This window comes from Rutilus rutilus, assembly GCF_951802725.1.
Source record: "Rutilus rutilus genome assembly, chromosome: 17".
NCBI classification, from domain to species: domain Eukaryota; kingdom Metazoa; phylum Chordata; class Actinopteri; order Cypriniformes; family Leuciscidae; genus Rutilus; species Rutilus rutilus.
In genome coordinates, this window is record NC_140230.1 from 5015921 (window position 1) to 5036306 (window position 20386).

The window sequence follows — 20386 nt, forward strand, 5'->3', positions numbered from 1 at the left end:
TCAACTGACACGTCACACGTTACAAACACACCACTGACACGGTCATAAAAACACTACTAAAACCAGTCAAATCCACTGACACCATCATGAAATAACAAAAACATCAGTGACACCGTGATGAAAAATATAACACCATCATAAAAAACAATAAAATCTTCAAAATGTCCACTGACACCATCATGAAAGCTCAAAAACACCACTGACACCATCAAGAAAGCTTAAAAACACCACTGACACCATCATAAAAACACCAGTAACACCATCATGAAAGCTCAAAAACACCACTGACACCATCATGAAAGCGCAAAAACACCAGTGACACCATCATGAAAGCTAAAACACCACTGACACCATCATGAAAGCTCAAAAACACCACTGACACCATCATGAAAGCTTAAAAACATCACTGACACCATCATGAAAGCTAAAACACCACTGACACCATCATGAAAGCTAAAACACCACTGACACCATCATGAAAGCTAAATCTCCACTGACACCAATATTTATTTATTTTTTAAATCAACTGACACGTCACACATTACAAACACACCACTGACACGGTCATAAAAACACTACTAAAACCAGTCAAATCCACTGACACCATCATGAAAGCTCAAAAACACCACTGACACCATCATGAAAGCTTAAAAACACCACTGACACCATCATGAAAGCTCAAAAACACCACTGACACCATCATGAAAGCTCAAAAGCTCCACTGACACCGTCATGAAAGCTCAAAAACACCAGTGACACCAACATGAAAGCTCAAAAACACCAGTGACACCAACACGAAAGCTCAAAAACACCATTGACACCATCATGAAAGCTCAAAAACACCATTGACACCATCATGAAAGCTCAAAACACCATCATGAAAGCTCAAAAAACCAGTGACACATCATGAAAGCTCAAAAACACCACTGACACCATCATGAAAGCTCAAAAACACAAGTGACACCGTCATGAAAGCTCAAAAACACCAGTGACACCATCACGAAAGCTCAAAAACACCACTGACACCGTCATGAAAGCTCAAAAACACCACTGACACCATCATGAAAGCTAAAACACCACTGACACCATCATGAAAGCTAAATCTCCACTGACACCAATATTTATTTAGCCTATTTTTTAAATCAACTGACACGTCACACGTTACAAACACACCACTGACACGGTCATAAAAACACTACTAAAACCAGTCAAATTCACTGACACCATCATGAAAGCTCAAAAACACCACTGACACAGTCATAAAAGCTCAAAAACACCACTGACACCATCATGAAAGCTTAAAAACACCACTGACACCATCATGAAAGCTAAAACACCACTGACACCATCATGAAAGCTAAAACACCACTGACACCATCATGAAAGCTCAAAAACACCACTGACATCATCATGAAAGCTCAAAAACACCACTGACAGTCATGAAAGCTCAAAAACACCACTGACATCATCATGAAAGCTCAAAAACACCACTGACACCATCATGAAAGCTTAAAAACACCACTGACACCATCATGAAAGCTAAAACACCACTGACACCATCATGAAAGCTCAAAACACCATCATGAAAGCTCAGAAACACCACTGACACCATCATGAAAGCTCAAAAACACCACTGACACCATCACGAAAGCTCAAAAACACCAGTGACACCATCACGAAAGCTCAAAAACACCAGTGACACCGTCATGAAAGCTCAAAAACACCACTGATACCGTCATGAAAGCTCAAAAACACCAGTGACACCATCATGAAAGCTCAAAAACACCACTGACACCATCATGAAAGCTCAAAAGCTCCACTGACACCGTCATTGAAAGCTCAAAAACACCAGTGACACCATCACGAAAGCTCAAAAACACCATTGACACCATCATGAAAGCTCAAAAACACCATTGACACCATCATGAAAGCTCAAAAACACCACTGACACCATCATAAAAACACTACTAAAACCCAAAAAATCCTTTGACACATTACAAAATCTCCACTGACACCAATAAAAAAATAAAAATAAAAATCAACTGACACGTCACACGTTACAAACACACCACTGACACGGTCATAAAAACACTACTAAAACCAGTCAAATCCACTGACACCATCATGAAATAACAAAAACATCAGTGACACCGTGATGAAAAATATAGGCTAACACCATCATAAAAAACAATAAAATCTTCAAAATGTCCACTGACACCATCATGAAAGCTCAAAAACACCACTGACACCATCATGAAAGCTTAAAAACACCACTGACACCATCATAAAAACACCAGTGACACCATCATGAAAGCTCAAAAACACCAGTGACACCATCATGAAAGCTAAAACACCACTGACACAGTCATAAAAGCTCAAAAACACCACTGACACCATCATGAAAGCTTAAAAACACCACTGACACCATCATGAAAGCTAAAACACCACTGACACCATCATGAAAGCTAAAACACCACTGACACCATCATGAAAGCTCAAAAACACCACTGACATCATCATGAAAGCTCAAAAACACCACTGACACAGTCATGAAAGCTCAAAAACACCACTGACATCATCATGAAAGCTCAAAAACACCACTGACACCATCATGAAAGCTTAAAAACACCACTGACACCATCATGAAAGCTAAAACACCACTGACACCATCATGAAAGCTCAAAACACCATCATGAAAGCTCAGAAACACCACTGACACCATCATGAAAGCTCAAAAACACCACTGACACAGTCATAAAAGCTCAAAAACACCACTGACACCATCATGAAAGCTTAAAAACACCACTGACACCATCATGAAAGCTAAAACACCACTGACAACATCATGAAAGCTAAAACACCACTGACACCATCATGAAAGCTCAAAAACACCACTGACACCATCATGAAAGCTTAAAAACACCACTGACACCATCATGAAAGCTAAAACACCACTGACACCATCATGAAAGCTCAGAAACACCACTGACACCATCATGAAAGCTCAAAAACACCACTGACACCATCACGAAAGCTCAAAAACACCAGTGACACCATCACGAAAGCTCAAAAACACCAGTGACACCGTCATGAAAGCTCAAAACACCATCATGAAAGCTCAGAAACACCACTGACACCATCATGAAAGCTCAAAAACACCACTGACACCATCACGAAAGCTCAAAAACACCAGTGACACCATCACGAAAGCTCAAAAACACCACTGACACCATCATGAAAGCTCAAAACACCATCATGAAAGCTCAGAAACACCACTGACACCATCATGAAAGCTCAAAAACACCACTGACACCATCACGAAAGCTCAAAAACACCAGTGACACCATCACGAAAGCTCAAAAACACCAGTGACACCGTCATGAAAGCTCAAAAACACCACTGACACCGTCATGAAAGCTCAAAAACACCAGTGACACCATCATGAAAGCTCAAAAACACCACTGACACCATCATGAAAGCTAAAACACCACTGACACCATCAGGAAAGCTCAAAACACCATCATGAAAGCTCAGAAACACCACTGACACCATCATGAAAGCTCAAAAACACCACTGACACCATCACGAAAGCTCAAAAACACCAGTGACACCATCACGAAAGCTCAAAAACACCAGTGACACCGTCATGAAAGCTCAAAAACACCACTGATACCGTCATGAAAGCTCAAAAACACCAGTGACACCATCATGAAAGCTCAAAAACACCACTGACACCATCATGAAAGCTCAAAAGCTCCACTGACACCGTCATTGAAAGCTCAAAAACACCAGTGACACCATCACGAAAGCTCAAAAACACCATTGACACCATCATGAAAGCTCAAAAACACCATTGACACCATCATGAAAGCTCAAAAACACCACTGACACCATCATAAAAACACTACTAAAACCCAAAAAATCCTTTGACACATTACAAAATCTCCACTGACACCAATAAAAAAATAAAAATAAAAATCAACTGACACGTCACACGTTACAAACACACCACTGACACGGTCATAAAAACACTACTAAAACCAGTCAAATCCACTGACACCATCATGAAATAACAAAAACATCAGTGACACCGTGATGAAAAATATAGGCTAACACCATCATAAAAAACAATAAAATCTTCAAAATGTCCACTGACACCATCATGAAAGCTCAAAAACACCACTGACACCATCATGAAAGCTTAAAAACACCACTGACACCATCATAAAAACACCAGTGACACCATCATGAAAGCTCAAAAACACCAGTGACACCATCATGAAAGCTAAAACACCACTGACACAGTCATAAAAGCTCAAAAACACCACTGACACCATCATGAAAGCTTAAAAACACCACTGACACCATCATGAAAGCTAAAACACCACTGACACCATCATGAAAGCTAAAACACCACTGACACCATCATGAAAGCTCAAAAACACCACTGACATCATCATGAAAGCTCAAAAACACCACTGACACAGTCATGAAAGCTCAAAAACACCACTGACATCATCATGAAAGCTCAAAAACACCACTGACACCATCATGAAAGCTTAAAAACACCACTGACACCATCATGAAAGCTAAAACACCACTGACACCATCATGAAAGCTCAAAACACCATCATGAAAGCTCAGAAACACCACTGACACCATCATGAAAGCTCAAAAACACCACTGACACAGTCATAAAAGCTCAAAAACACCACTGACACCATCATGAAAGCTTAAAAACACCACTGACACCATCATGAAAGCTAAAACACCACTGACACCATCATGAAAGCTAAAACACCACTGACACCATCATGAAAGCTCAAAAACACCACTGACATCATCATGAAAGCTCAAAAACACCACTGACACAGTCATGAAAGCTCAAAAACACCACTGACATCATCATGAAAGCTCAAAAACACCACTGACACCATCATGAAAGCTTAAAAACACCACTGACACCATCATGAAAGCTAAAACACCACTGACACCATCATGAAAGCTCAAAACACCATCATGAAAGCTCAGAAACACCACTGACACCATCATGAAAGCTCAAAAACACCACTGACACCATCACGAAAGCTCAAAAACACCAGTGACACCATCACGAAAGCTCAAAAACACCAGTGACACCGTCATGAAAGCTCAAAAACACCACTGACACCGTCATGAAAGCTCAAAAACACCAGTGACACCATCATGAAAGCTCAAAAACACCACTGACACCATCATGAAAGCTCAAAAGCTCCACTGACACCGTCATTGAAAGCTCAAAAACACCAGTGACACCATCACGAAAGCTCAAAAACACCATTGACACCATCATGAAAGCTCAAAAACACCATTGACACCATCATGAAAGCTCAAAAACACCACTGACACCATCATAAAAACACTACTAAAACCCAAAAAATCCTTTGACACATTACAAAATCTCCACTGACACCAATAAAAAAATAAAAATAAAAATCAACTGACACGTCACACGTTACAAACACACCACTGACACGGTCATAAAAACACTACTAAAACCAGTCAAATCCACTGACACCATCATGAAATAACAAAAACATCAGTGACACCGTGATGAAAAATATAGGCTAACACCATCATAAAAAACAATAAAATCTTCAAAATGTCCACTGACACCATCATGAAAGCTCAAAAACACCACTGACACCATCATGAAAGCTTAAAAACACCACTGACACCATCATAAAAACACCAGTGACACCATCATGAAAGCTCAAAAACACCAGTGACACCATCATGAAAGCTAAAACACCACTGACACCATCATGAAAGCTTAAAAACACCAGTGACACCATCATGAAAGCTAAAACACCACTGACACCATCATGAAAGCTCAAAAACACCACTGAAACCATCATGAAAGCTTAAAAACACCACTGACACCATCATAAAAACACCAGTGACACCATCATGAAAGCTCAAAAACACCAGTGACACCATCATGAAAGCTAAAACACCACTGACACCATCATGAAAGCGCAAAAACACCAGTGACACCATCATGAAAGCTAAAACACCACTGACACCATCATGAAAGCTCAAAAACACCACTGAAACCATCATGAAAGCTCAGAAACACCAGTGACACCATCACGAAAGCTCAAAAACACCACTGACACCGCCACGAAAGCTCAAAAACACCACTGACACCGTCACGAAAGCTCAAAAACACCACTGACACCATCATGAAAGCTCAAAAACACCACTGACACCATCATGAAAGCTAAAACACCACTGACACCATCATGAAAGCTAAATCTCCACTGACACCAATATTTATTTATTTTTTAAATCAACTGACACGTCACACATTACAAACACACCACTGACACGGTCATAAAAACACTACTAAAACCAGTCAAATTCACTGACACCATCATGAAAGCTCAAAAACACCACTGACACAGTCATGAAAGCTCAAAAACACCACTGACACCATCATGAAAGCTAAAACACCACTGACACCATCATGAAAGCTCAAAACACCATCATGAAAGCTCAGAAACACCACTGACACAGTCATGAAAGCTTAAAAACACCACTGACACCATCATGAAAGCTAAAACACCACTGACACCATCATGAAAGCTCAAAACACCATCATGAAAGCTCAGAAACACCACTGACACCATCATGAAAGCTCAAAAACACCACTGACACCATGGAAGCTTAAAAACACCACTGACAGCATCATGAAAGCTCAAAAACACCACTGACACCGTCATGAAAACTAAAACACCACTGACACCATCATGAAAGCTCAAAAACACCACTGACACCATCATGAAAGCTAAAAAAAAACACTGACACCGTCATGAAAGCTCAAAAACACCACTGACACCATCATGAAAGCTCAAAAACACCACTGACACCATCATGGAAGCTCAAAAACACCACTGACAGCATCATGAAAGCTCAAAAACACCACTGACACCATCATGGAAGCTTAAAAACACCACTGACACCATCATGAAAGCTAAAAAAAAAAAACACTGACACCATCATGGAAGCTCAAAAACACCACTGACACCATCATGAAAGCTCAAAAACACCAGTGACACCATCATGAAAGCTCAAAAACACCACTGACACCATCACGAAAGCTCAAAAACACCAGTGACACCATCATGAAAGCTCAAAAACACCACTGACACCGTCATGAATGCTAAAACACCACTGACACCATCATGAAAGCTCAAAAACACCAGTGGCACCATCATGAAAGCTCAAAAACACCACTGACACCATCATGAAAGCTCAAAAACACCACTGACACCGTCATGAATGCTAAAACACCACTGACACCATCATGAAAGCTCAAAAACACCACTGACATTGTCACGAAAGCTCAAAAACACCAGTGACACCATCATGAAAGCTCAAAAACACCACTGACACCATCATGAAAGCTCAAAAACACCACTGACACCATCATAAAAACACTACTAAAACCCCAAAAATCCTTTGACACATTACAAAATCTCCACTGACACCAATAAATTTTTTTTTTTTTTAAATCAACTGACACGTCACACACACACCACTGGCACGGTCATAAAAACACTACTAAAACCAGTCAAATCCACTGACACCATCATGAAATAACAAAAACATCAGTGACACCGTGATGAAAAATATAACACCATCATAAAAAACAAAATCTACAAAATGTCCACTGACACCATGAAAGCTTAAAAACACCAATGACACCATCATAAAAACACCACTGACACCATCATGAAAGCTTAAAAACACCACTGACACCATCATGAAAGCTCAAAAACACCACTGACACCATCATGAAAGCTTAAAAACACCACTGACACATCATGAAAGCTAAAACACCACTGACACCATCATGAAAGCTAAAACACCACTGACACCATCATGAAAGCTTAAAACACCACTGACACCATCATGAAAGCTAAAACACCACTGACACCATCATGAAAGCTCAGAAACACCAGTGACACCATCATGAAAGCTCAAAAACACCACTGACACCATCATGAAAGCTAAAACACCACTGACACCATCATGAAAGCTAAAACACCACTGACACCATCATGAAAGCTAAAACACCACTGACACCATCATAAAAGCTCAAAAACACCACTGACACCATCATGAAAGCTCAAAAACACCACTGACACCATCATAAAAACACTACTAAAACCAAACAAAATCCTTTGACACATTACAAAATCTCCACTGACACCAATAAAAAAAAAAACAATAAAAAAAAAAACAACTGACACGTCACAAACACACCACTGACATAAAAACACTACTAAAACCAGTCAAATCCACTGACACCATCATGAAAGCTCAAAAACACCAGTGACACCGTGATGAAAAATATAACACCATCATAAAAACCAATAAAATCTACAAAATGTCCACTGACACCATGAAAGCTCAAAAACACCACTGACACATTACATAAACCACTGACACCATAGTGAAAACAAAAAACACACAAAACACCAATCTCCACTGTGTACATCATTAAAAACACCACTGACACATTACATAAACACCACTGACACCAATAAAAATCCACCGATGTTACAAAATCTCCACTGTCCATCATTAAAAACACCACTGAAACCCTCTTGTAAGCACAAACGCTCCACTGACACTGTCATGAAAAAATATAACACCATCATAAAAAACAATAAAATCTACAAAATGTCCACTGACACCATGAAAGCTTAAAAACACCACTGACACCATCATGAAAGCTTAAAAACACCACTGACACCATCATGAAAGCTCAAAAACACCACTGACACCATCATGAAAGCTTAAAAACACCACTGACACCATCATGAAAGCTAAAACACCACTGACACCATCATGAAAGCTAAAACACCACTGACACCATCATGAAAGCTCAGAAACACCACTGACACCATCATGAAAGCTCAAAAACACCACTGACACCATCATGAAAGCTCAAAAACACCACTGACACCATCATGAAAGCTAAAAAACACCACTGACACCATCATGAAAGCTCAGAAACACCAGTGACACCATCATGAAAGCTCAGAAACACCACTGACACCATCATAAAAGCTTAAAAACACCACTGACACCGTCATGAAAGCTCAAAAACACCACTGACACCATCATGAAAGCTCAAAAACACCACTGACACCATCATGAAAGCTCAGAAACACCAGTGACACCATCATGAAAGCTCAAAAACACCAGTGACACCATCATGAAAGCTCAGAAACACCAGTGACACCATCATAAAAGCTCAAAAACACCAGTGACACCATCATGAAAGCTCAAAAACACCACTGACACCATCATGAAAGCTCAAAAACACCACTGACACCATCATAAAAACACTACTAAAACCAAAAAAAATCCTTTGACACATTACAAAATCTCCACTGACACCAATAAAAAAAAAAAAAAAAAACAACAACAACAACTGACACGTCACACGTTACAAACACACCACTGACACGGTCATAAAAACACTACTAAAACCAGTCAAATCCACTGACACCATCATGAAAGCTCAAAAACACCACTGACACCGTGATGAAAAATATAACACCATCATAAAAACCAATAAAATCTACAAAATGTCCACTGACACCATGAAACCTCAAAAACACCACTGACACATTACATAAACCACTGACACCATAGTGAAAACAAAAAACACACAAAACACCAATCTCCACTGTCCATCATTAAACACACCACTGACACATTACATAAACCACTGACACCATAGTGAAAACAAAAAACACACAAAACACCAATCTCCACTGTCCATCATTAAAAACACCACTGACACATTACATAAACACCACTGACACCAATAAAAATCCACCGATGTTACAAAATCTCCACTGTCCATCATTAAAAACACCACTGAAACCCTCTTGTAAGCACAAACGCTCCACTGACACTGTCATGAAAAAATATAACACCATCACTGACATCATAAAAACACTACTAAAACCAAAACACATTACAATCTCCACTGACACCATCATGAAAACACAAAACACCACTAAAACCAGTAAAATCCACTGACACTGTCATGACAGAACAAAAACACCAGTGACACCCTCATGTAAACACAAAACACCACTGACACGGTCATGAAAAACTATTACACCACTGACACCATAAAAAAACACTACTAAACCCAATAAAATCCACAGACGTATTACAAAATCTCCACTGACACAATTATGAAATCACAAAAACACCACTGACACAGTTATGAAAACAATAACACCACTGACACCATCATGACAGAACAAAAACAGCACCGACGCCGTTATGAAAACAATAACACCACTGATACATTACAAAAACACCACAGACACCATAATAAACACCAAATCAGCAGTGCCAAGCACGAAAACACCACTGACACGCTACAAAACGCCAAGCGCGACCCTGTCGAAGCGCAGACCCGCAGCACTGACACTGACAGCATCATGGCTTCATCTCAGCAACACTCACTTGAGTCCTAACCCGTGTAGATGTTGTCCGATCAGCCTGATCACGTCCTCGTCGCTCTGAGACAGCCTCTTCTTCTTCTTCACGCCGCTGTCCGGCTCCGGGCTCTCGGTGGACGGCAGCCCGTTATTCGCGGAGGGCATCAGCCCGTTTGAGTGCACGGCTCCCGCGACGGACGACGAGGACTCCCCGTTCCTGCAGGACATCTGCGGCTCCGGCTCCTGGCCTCCCGTCCCGTTGGCCTGCATGTTATTAAGCGCGTTTGCAGAGGCGGATCTGCGCGACTGCGAGCTGTTGTTAAGGCCGATGGCCGTGTGCTGGTGGGGGGTTGGGAGAGACGCCGCAGAGAGGCCCGTGATCCCGGTGACAGAAGCCCCGCTCTCTCCTGCTCCCTCCGCCGCCGAGACTCGGCTTTTCTTCCGCGGGGGCGGCGAAGCTCCGCCGGTGTCCGAGTCGGAGGAAGAGGCAGCGGAGGCCAGAGTTTTCCTCGCCGACAATGTCAGAGTCGAGATGCCTCACGGGCTTTTAATAACACCAGCGCGATTACAGACACGGAAGCCGCTCGCTCGCTCGCTCGCTGCTCTTGTTATTGTTTGTCACTGAACAGCTGCAAGTCCATTATGGACGTCGGAGCGCGATGACGTCACCGGAAGCGCCGCAACAACCTTGAACTCGCTCTTTTTGTTATTAGGAAAATTAAACGTCAAAGTAAAATGATTGAAAATCAAACTCAATGGAGTAACTCAAAACCCAACTTTGCTCATTTTTAAAGCAGCCTTTAAAATGTAGTTAGAGTCTATAAAGTTTTTAAAAAATCGAAAAGCCCAAAGAACTGCTTCTCTGCTAAATTAATTTAACAGTTTGTAACAGTTATTTTTTGTTGTTGTTTCTTTTTATTTAAATTCTTGTTGTGTTTCAAGTTTTAACGTTACTTACAAAATGTGAAAATGTGTATGTGTTAAGAACTTGATATTGAATTCTGTTTTGAATTTTGAAAGTTCAATAAAAACAAATAAAATAATCATATCAGAAAGCACTTTTACATGTTTTGATTGCTGAAGTACGACATTACTTTTGGACAATATTTGACTCTTGTAACAAGATGGCTTTAAAAACAATTGAAATATGTCAGTCGTTTAATCTTTTCCTTAGATATGTAATCTTTTCTGATTAGTTATACACCCCTGTCTTGTATCTTTTTTCTTTTTCTCTCTCGTTTATTTGTTTTACATTTTGACTGTTTCCTTCTTTGAATATATAATGTTCTCAATAAATAAATACAAATCAACAACAAATAAAATTGCTCAAATCATAAAGCCACACTCCAGAAAAGAACTGGCTGCACTTTATCCTTGTGTGCAGTCCGTCACAGCAATAAGTCTGTTTTTTAATGAATGCAGAAAATACAGAGCTGACATGCTTATAAAACACAGTTTGTGTATATGATATTTGTTTATAAATGAATGCAGAAAATACAGAGTTGACATGTTTATAATACACATACAAATGAACAACCATACTCCCCTTGTCAACAGAATACAGAGGGAAAAAAAATGAGTTAACAATAACTTGAAAATGACAGAAATATATAAGAAAGTTGGGAGAGAAAAGAAAAAAATAACATGCGGCCAAGAAATTAAGTTTATACATGGCAAATTGAAGTCCTACATGATTTCTGTCTGAGGATTAAATGGTGTTGAAATATTTTTTAAATTCTTTTAAAAATGGTGTGTTTTTGGTAAACCTTGAATTTTTGGAAATAAAATTGGCAAAGAATATAAATTAACTTTATAACAAACCAAACATTGTCTTCAGATTCATAGTGTCCTAAAGTAAGTCTTTAAAAGGTATGGTTACATCTCATAGGATATTATCATTAATAAATGTGTCAATACTTTTCCAAAGTTGTTCAGTAACAATAAGTACTGTGGTATTACCATAGTACAGCAATGCTGATATTTTCTGAATGAGTAAACAACACCATGAACTGGCATTACAACAATGTATTAACATCTGGAGGGAGTGGACTTAGAAAAGATTTGTGGCAGCATTATGGTACACTGATCAACTGTCTCCAGAAATACTACTGTACCGAATGATTACCTGGTACCACCTTATTTACAGTAGTACTCGTATATTTAATATAAATGCCATGGTACTGTTGTCTTTGATGTTCAAAAACATGAAATGCATATCCTCACAGCTATAGTAATACCATGGTAATTTTGGAATGTTTTTGTTAGTGGTACAGATGTGCTCTCCGGCATGACCTTTACCCTGAGGAGAGGGAGATTAAAGAAATACTAAAATATGGCCAGCAGATTTTTTGAAATGGAAACCGGGGACATTTCCTAAATTTAGTGGTATCAAAGTATCATTGAAATCTCACTTGTCATGAAGTAAAAAACAGGGAGAGTATATTTTTGTATGTTTTTGAATATATAATGAATAAAAAATATAACAATAATTATTATGATGTTTGCGGGGTAACCTATAGGGGTAACCTAAACCCTATCTGTTTTTAATACAAATCACCAAAATCACATGAAAAACACTATGAAAAAATAATAAACAGTAACCATTGCAAATATTAAATATATCAATATACTGTGATAACAATGTTATGGCTGTGTCCGAATTCGTCCCCTATACCCTTAAATAGAGCAATATTTGAGGGTGTAGTGGTAGTGTCCGAAACCAGTGGACATCGCGTACACTTATTTAATCCCACAATGCACCGCAAAAACAAGTGTACAACCGATGTTCGCTGAACCACATCATAGCCAGTGTTGGGAAAAGTTACTTTTAAAAGTAATGTAATGTACAATATTGCGTTACTCCCTGAAAAAGTAACTTACTTAGTTAATTGTTATGGAAAGTAATGCGTTATACTTTTGCTTCACTTTTCTACATCTAAGATGGGCTTTATTTATATAATTTGATTAATTAATTAATTAATTAATTAATTAATATGGTTGAATTGGATCATCGAAGGTCAGCAGTAAAGAGTAAAGAGATTAAATACATTAAGTATATTTTGTGTAATTCAACATTTAAGTATTGCAGGATTGCATTTTTTATTTATTTTGAGGAATACTGAGTGTTCTGTGCCAGTGAGATGAGTAAATGCCTGCTCACATTTAGTCTAGATCTACAATACTCATGTTCACACACAGCGCACACAATGTGTAATCATGATTCCTCTCAATATGGCAACAGGAGCTGTCAGTCAATAAATGGGAAAAGAAAGTAACTTGTGTCACTTATTTGAAAAAGTAACTCAGATATTTTGTTGAAAAAGGAATGCGGTACTTTATTAGTTACTTGAAAAAAAGTAATCTGATTACGTAACTCGTGTTACTTGTAATAAATACACTATTCCCAACACTGATCATAGTATGCACTCAACAGAGAATGACAGAGTTCAAGATAAATCCGTCCATTACTACTGGAGCTGCCAGTGTGCTAAGTTTCAAATGATTATTAAACAGCACAAACTATGCAAAAGCTGCAGCGCTTCCGGTGCACTCAGTGTCCGAATTCACTCACTCCTTTTCATTCACTCCCTCAAGTTAACTATATTAGTGGAGTGATGTAGGGAATACTGAAAGGGCGATTTCAGCCACAGCCAGTGACTTTATTACAAAAAATAAAAGGTTAATCTTTATTTTAAGATGCAATTTTTACAGTTTATTTTTACAGTAATATTAATGAACATGTACTTTGGGGCCAGGGTTTGGTTTAGGGTTAGTTGCGTGCTATTATGGCTAATTTAGTTATTTCTACAGCATGTAACGTGCAACAAGAACACTTTCAAATATTTAAATATAACAACATAAATATGAATATATGATAAATAAAACTGTACTTTTATTTTTGCAATACTTTCAAATTGTATTTAATATTTTCATTTCCAGAAATGATGAATTTGTGTTCATCAATATTCAATATTGTGTAAGGTATTTACAAACTTTTAAATAGATTTAATTTTTTTCAAATGTTAGTGTATATTTGTGCTTTCGGATGCTGTGCTGGCCAGGTTTTTTGCAGTGAATTTGTGAGGTGTCCAGGGACAGGACACCAAAAAACCCAGGAGTTCTCCATTAAATACCATTTAAGGTCTCAGCTGGTCTTCCAGGACAGTTCTATAATGTAATAACACCTGCAATTACACTGTTGACCCTTCCCTTACACCTTAACCCACCCTTAAACCTGCCCAGACCACTAAACCGATCATTAACCTTTCCCCTATCCCACCTCAATAGTGTTACAGAACAGAGACTCCAAACAATAATGGTAGAGGTGAGAAACAGGTTTATTGACAATATGAAGCAAATAGCAGTAGCGGGAAAAGGTAAATGTCTGTGAGTAATGATGAACGGAGATACTAACAGTCTTTTCTGTTTAGATGGTTGAGGAGGTTGTGGATGGAGCGGAGGATGGTGGAAGCACATACCGGTGCAGGAAGAGAGGTAAGTGATTGCAGGACGATGAAGACGAAGAACTGGAAGACACTGGAGACTAGGAGACACTCTGGGAGACAAAGATACTTTGCCAATGACACATGGAAGGTAGGAGAAGACAATGAGGTGAGTCCTTACTCATGTACGAGACCAGACAAAGTGCCAGAGTGAGGTGTGTGCTTATAAGTGTTTGTGGTGATACTCAGGTGATAGTGATTATTGTGACTGGATGGTAATGGAGCCTGGCTGATCCCTGACAGTAGGTGGTTCGGCTCTCAGAGTATCCACTTGGGTCTTCTGTCTGCGCACTGCCCTCTGGAGGTGATGATGTGCGTGGTCCCAGACCCTCTCACTCTCTCGGAACCAATGGTCGACGGAGGGGACGTCGGATGGTTCCCCGTACCACGGGAACAGTGGAGGCTGGTAACTGAGTACACACTGGAAGGGAGTCCAGTGGCAGGCTGACGGAGGGAGTTCTGCGCGTACTCGGCCCAGCCTAGAAATTGGTTCTAAGAGTTCTGGTGGCCGTGGCAGAAGGTTCATAGAAACCTCTCCGTTTGCCCGTTCGACTGAGGATGATATCCAGACGAGAGACTGACGGTCACACCTAGGAGCTTGAAGGCCCTCCATACCTGGGAGATGAATTGGGGACCTCGATCAGATACTATGTCTTCTGGAATTCCATAGTGCCGGAATACGTGGTTGAAGAGGAGCTCCGCAGTGGTCATGGCCGTGGGTAAGCCTTTCAGAGGGATCAAACGGCAGGATTTAGAAAATCTGTCAGTTATTACGAGGATGCAGGTATTACCTTCAGATGGAGGCAGATCTGTGGCGAAATCTACTCCCAGGTGTGAACAGGGTCGTTGGGGAACAGGCAACGGAAGGAGCTTGCCGGATGGAAGGTGGCGTGGGCTCTTCGAGATGGCGCAATCAGGACATCCTTGGACAGACCTTCTCACGTCCCTGGCCATGTTGGGCCACCAGAAGCGATCTTGTAGCAGTGAGAGGGTGCGGTTGGCCCCTGGATGGCCAGTGCCCACGGATGCATATGCCGAGTGAGTGAGATTGGTGCGTTGAGACTTGGGGACATAGGTGCTCAGAGCTGTTGATCGAGGGACCACTGAATGGGGCACACGATGATCCTTTGAGGCAAGATGGGCTCAGGTTCTTCGGATCTTTCTTCGGGAGTATGGAGATGGGATAGAGCATCTGCTTTACGATTTCTTGTACCTGGACAATAGAAGATGGTGAAATGGAACTGTGTGAAAAATAAAGCCCATCTTACCTGTCTGGGGTTGAGTAGTTTGGCTTCTCGGAGGTATTGGAGTTTGTGGTCGGTGAGTACTGTGAATTCTTCCTTCGCACCCTCCAACCAGTGTCTCCACTCCTCCAATGCGAGCTTGATTGCCAGTAGCTCTCGGTTACCGATGTCGTAATTGATCTCCGCCGGGGATAACTTTTTGGAAAAGGTGCATAAATGATTGCCAGCAACCACATCACCCTGTAGCCCAAGACTGGTTGTCCAGTGAAGCTAAGCAGGGTTGAGCCTGGTTAATACCTGGATGGGAGACCTCCTGGGAAAACTAGGTTGCTGCTGGAAGAGGTGTTAGTGAGGCCAGCAGGGGGTGCTCACCCTGTGGTCTGTGTGGGTCCTAACGCCCCAGTATAGTGATGGGGACACTATACTGTCAAAAGAGCACTGTCCTTCGGATGAGACGTAAAACTGAGGTCCTGACTCTCTGTGGTCATTAAAAATCCCATGCCACTTCTCGTAAAGAGTAGGGGTGTATCCCCAGTGTCCTAGCCACATTCCACCCATTGGCCCTTACCAGTCATGGCCTCCTAATAATCCCCATCCACTGAATTGGCTCTATCACTGTCTCTCCACCTATAGCTGGTGTGTGGTGAGCACACTGGCGCCGTTTTACTGTGTTTGCCGTCGCATTATCCAAGTGGATGCTGCACACTCGTGGAGGTTGAGGAGAGATTCCCTGATATGATTGTAAAGCGTTTGGGTGTACAGTAGTACATATGAAAGCGCTATATAAATGCGTCATTCATTCATTCATTCATTCATTGATGGAGACGTGATGGATTCCCCTGCTGCTGAGATAGCACCACTCCTACCCCGGTGGTGGAGGTGTTGACCTCAGTGATGAACGGCCTGTTGGGATCTGGGTGGATTAGGAGCGGCGCATTGGTGAAAGAGTCCTTGAGGCTCTGGAAAGCCTGGGTGGCAGCAGGTGTCCAGGACAGAGACTTGGGCTTATTCTTGAGATTGGTTAACGGAGAGGTGATAGAGCTATAGTTGTGAATGAACCGGCGATAGAAATTTGCGAATCCGAGGAAACATTGAAGTTCCTTGATGGTAGAAGGGGTTGGCCAGTTCCGAACCACTTCCACCTTTCTCTCGTCCATCTGGATGCCGTGTTCACTGATGTTATAGCCGAGAAATTGGACGGAAGACTGATGGAATGAGTATTTCTCGGCTTTAAGGAAGAGCTGATGTTCTCTGAGGCGTTGGAGGACCTCCGCAACGTGGTGGCGATGTTCGGCCAGGCTCCGGGAATATATCAGAATGTCATCGATGTAAACGATAACGGTACAGTGGAGGATTTCCCGGAGCGGGCATTTACCAGGCCGTACGGCATGACTAAGTATTCAAAAGGCAGTCTTCCACTCGTCCCCCTCATGTATCCGGAAGGGAAATCACCGGTTGAGGAAGATGTGGAAAGCATCCTGGAAAACAGCTATCGCCCCACTTCAGGATTTCTCCCGTTACCCACGAGAGAACGGGATCGTGTTGCACTAACCACGGGCGCCCTAGGATGATACCAGCGGTGGAATTCTCCAGAACCAGTAGAGAGATGGATTCAGTATGCAGCTGTCCCACTTACAGCTGGAGAGGTCCCACAGAGAAACGTACGTTCTTCTTATTGAGAGGTTTACAGATTATCGAGTGAACCTGATAATGGGTTTTGGTGGGCCTTTTCTGGAGATTGAGCTGGCAGCAGAGGGAATCGGAAATGAAGTTTCCAGCTGACCTGGAGTCGAGGAGGGCGTGTACTGGGAGAGACATGTGAGGCAGTAAGGATAACTTCAGTGGTGAGGGGTTTCACGTTGACTGAGGAAGAATGGATGACACTCACCATAGGTCGCAGTGGACGGATGGGACATGCTGTAATGATATGTCCACCAGCGCTGCAGTACAAGCAAAGACCCTGGGTCAGCCTCCTCTGCCACTCAGTGATTGTGAGACGAGTGTTATCCACTTGCATGGGGACTGGTTCTGGAGTGCTGGTATACTCTGGTTGGCGAGGCGGGAAATGTGACGGCTGACCCTGTAGGTCTTCCAAGCAGCCTGGCTGATCCCTGACAAATAGCAGCACGAGGGCTTTTTTAATACATCAACACAATCAGTACATTGTATCTAATTATTTTTATGTAAGTACATAAAGACACAATATAAAGTGTGACCAGTGCCTAAAAACTCCTTTAAAACCAGACCAGCAAACCACCGTAGGCTGGATTTAATGTGGTATGTTGAGGGAGTAATGCAAACAAAGATAATTAACCATTTGCCCTCACAAAAAAAGTTATCGTTGTGAAACATTCATCAGTATCAGAATTCCTTGAAACAGCAGAACTTTTGAGTGTTATCTTATTTTATCAATTACAGTGTTGTAATACCATGTGACCAAAATTTTATTGTAGAACCAATTATTGGAGTAGCTCTGGTATTTGGTGAACCATTATGTCGAATGTGAAAAGTATTTGTAAAATTTTAAATCATAGTTGTAGGAAGAGTTATTGTTTCTTTTTTAATCCAAAGAAGATTCTTTGTAACATTTCAATTAAACACATAAAAGGTTCAAATAATCAAGCTCACACAGCATCAGGTAACAGATCATTCAAAGTGCCATTTTATTCCATATCGAAGGATAATTCAAAAATATCAAATTTTAGTCTGGTATCAAACCACAGAGATCGGCCACAATGTCATGCCTTCATAAACCATTTTAACATATCAAAGTCAAAATCAGATGTGACTTCTGCTTACCGACACAGAACGTCCCTGACACTGGTAATAAATGAACTGTTTGGCCAGTTTTTAAGACACACCGTTCCATCGTCTCTTTGTACAATCCTCTTTAACTACAACTTTTACATCTTAATATAAAAATATGACTTGCTGGGAGAGGAGGGCTCTTTTTAAAACTGTACTGGAGAGCAGAATGGCGTAAAAGAATAAAACTATTGCACATTCATCTAATCTTTGAGGAAAGACACCATGGGGAATATATTCTGAATTAAGAAACATTCATCCCTGCAATACTGCCATGAATGTAGTGCAACAAACCCGTTCACAGTGATACTCCTACACCCCTGCGTCCTCAGAGTACCACAATCTGACACACATAGTGGCTTGTTTTTGGCACGTGAGGAACACTTTACTAGAACAACCCAAAAGAGGGGTCCAAAAGTCTGAGACCACCAGTGAAAGTGCTTGTTTTTATTTGTAGAACTTAATACAGTGTTTTTACAATATTAAATATACTTGTAGTTAGTGTTGTCACACCCTTTTTAAGGATATAAAAGGGCACTCCACATTAAGGGGGCGAATATCAGCAGCAAAGATCAGCACTCTTCTGAAACCTAACATGACCAATAGGACACCCAAAGGTCTCGTGGACTTCACGCTTATGCAGCGGTCATTGTCAGTTCACAAGGCCGAAAGTGCACATGAAGTGTGCCATAAAAAATTCATGAAAGCTTTGGAATACAGACCAAAGATTGGTCTTTTTTTGTGTGTGAAAAAAGCTTCAAAAATGAAAGTGTAAAAAAGTTTAAATTTGCTGTAAAGCAAATGTACTGAAGTAAATCTTTTTTTGGCATAACTATAACTATAAATATATATTTGGCAAAACAACTTGGACTCTAAAATTGCTGCAAAAATAAAAGCCATATCTCTACCCAGACGGCAACATAGTGTCGGTCCAGATCTGGGTTTTGATCCAGATTTTGTCTTTGGGAATTGATTTCAATTTCAAGATGGTTTTACAGGATGAATTTTGAGTGTTTAAACGAATGATACCTAAATCATGATGATTTCTAAAATATCTGATACGGGGAAAAGGCAATAAAAAAAAGAGTGCCAAGTCTCCTGCTACCAGGACACTGAATGTTTACAAGCTATGTATTATAGAATTATTTATAGAACTCAATTCCAGGGTTAAACTGAATAAAACCCATGATTTGATGTGGTCTCAGACTTCAGAACCCCATGTATCCACTATAAAGTCAACAAATAAAGAAAAGGTGACTAGAGACAATAGAAATGCATGTCTACACACACACACACACACACACACACACGCACGCAC

General features: G+C 40.7%; 2 protein-coding genes across 3 annotated transcripts in view; both read right to left on the reverse strand.

The window, feature by feature from the left end:
- Positions 1 to 11193, reverse strand: part of wdr26a (WD repeat domain 26a) — a 39588-nt gene extending 28395 nt beyond the window's left edge. For both annotated transcript variants that reach the window (XM_084435414.1, XM_084435415.1), the window contains exon 1: positions 10543 to 11193. In XM_084435414.1, coding sequence (XP_084291540.1) covers positions 10543 to 10787 — 245 coding nt within the window. In that variant the 5' untranslated portion in view covers positions 10788 to 11193. The remainder of the gene's footprint in view (positions 1 to 10542) is intronic.
- Positions 11194 to 18897: 7704 nt separating this feature from the next.
- adcy3a (adenylate cyclase 3a) overlaps positions 18898 to 20386 on the reverse strand; it is a 52348-nt gene continuing 50859 nt past the window's right edge. Inside the window, exon 21 of the mRNA XM_084386087.1 lies at positions 18898 to 20348. The gene's annotated coding sequence lies outside the window, so the exon portion shown is untranslated. The remainder of the gene's footprint in view (positions 20349 to 20386) is intronic.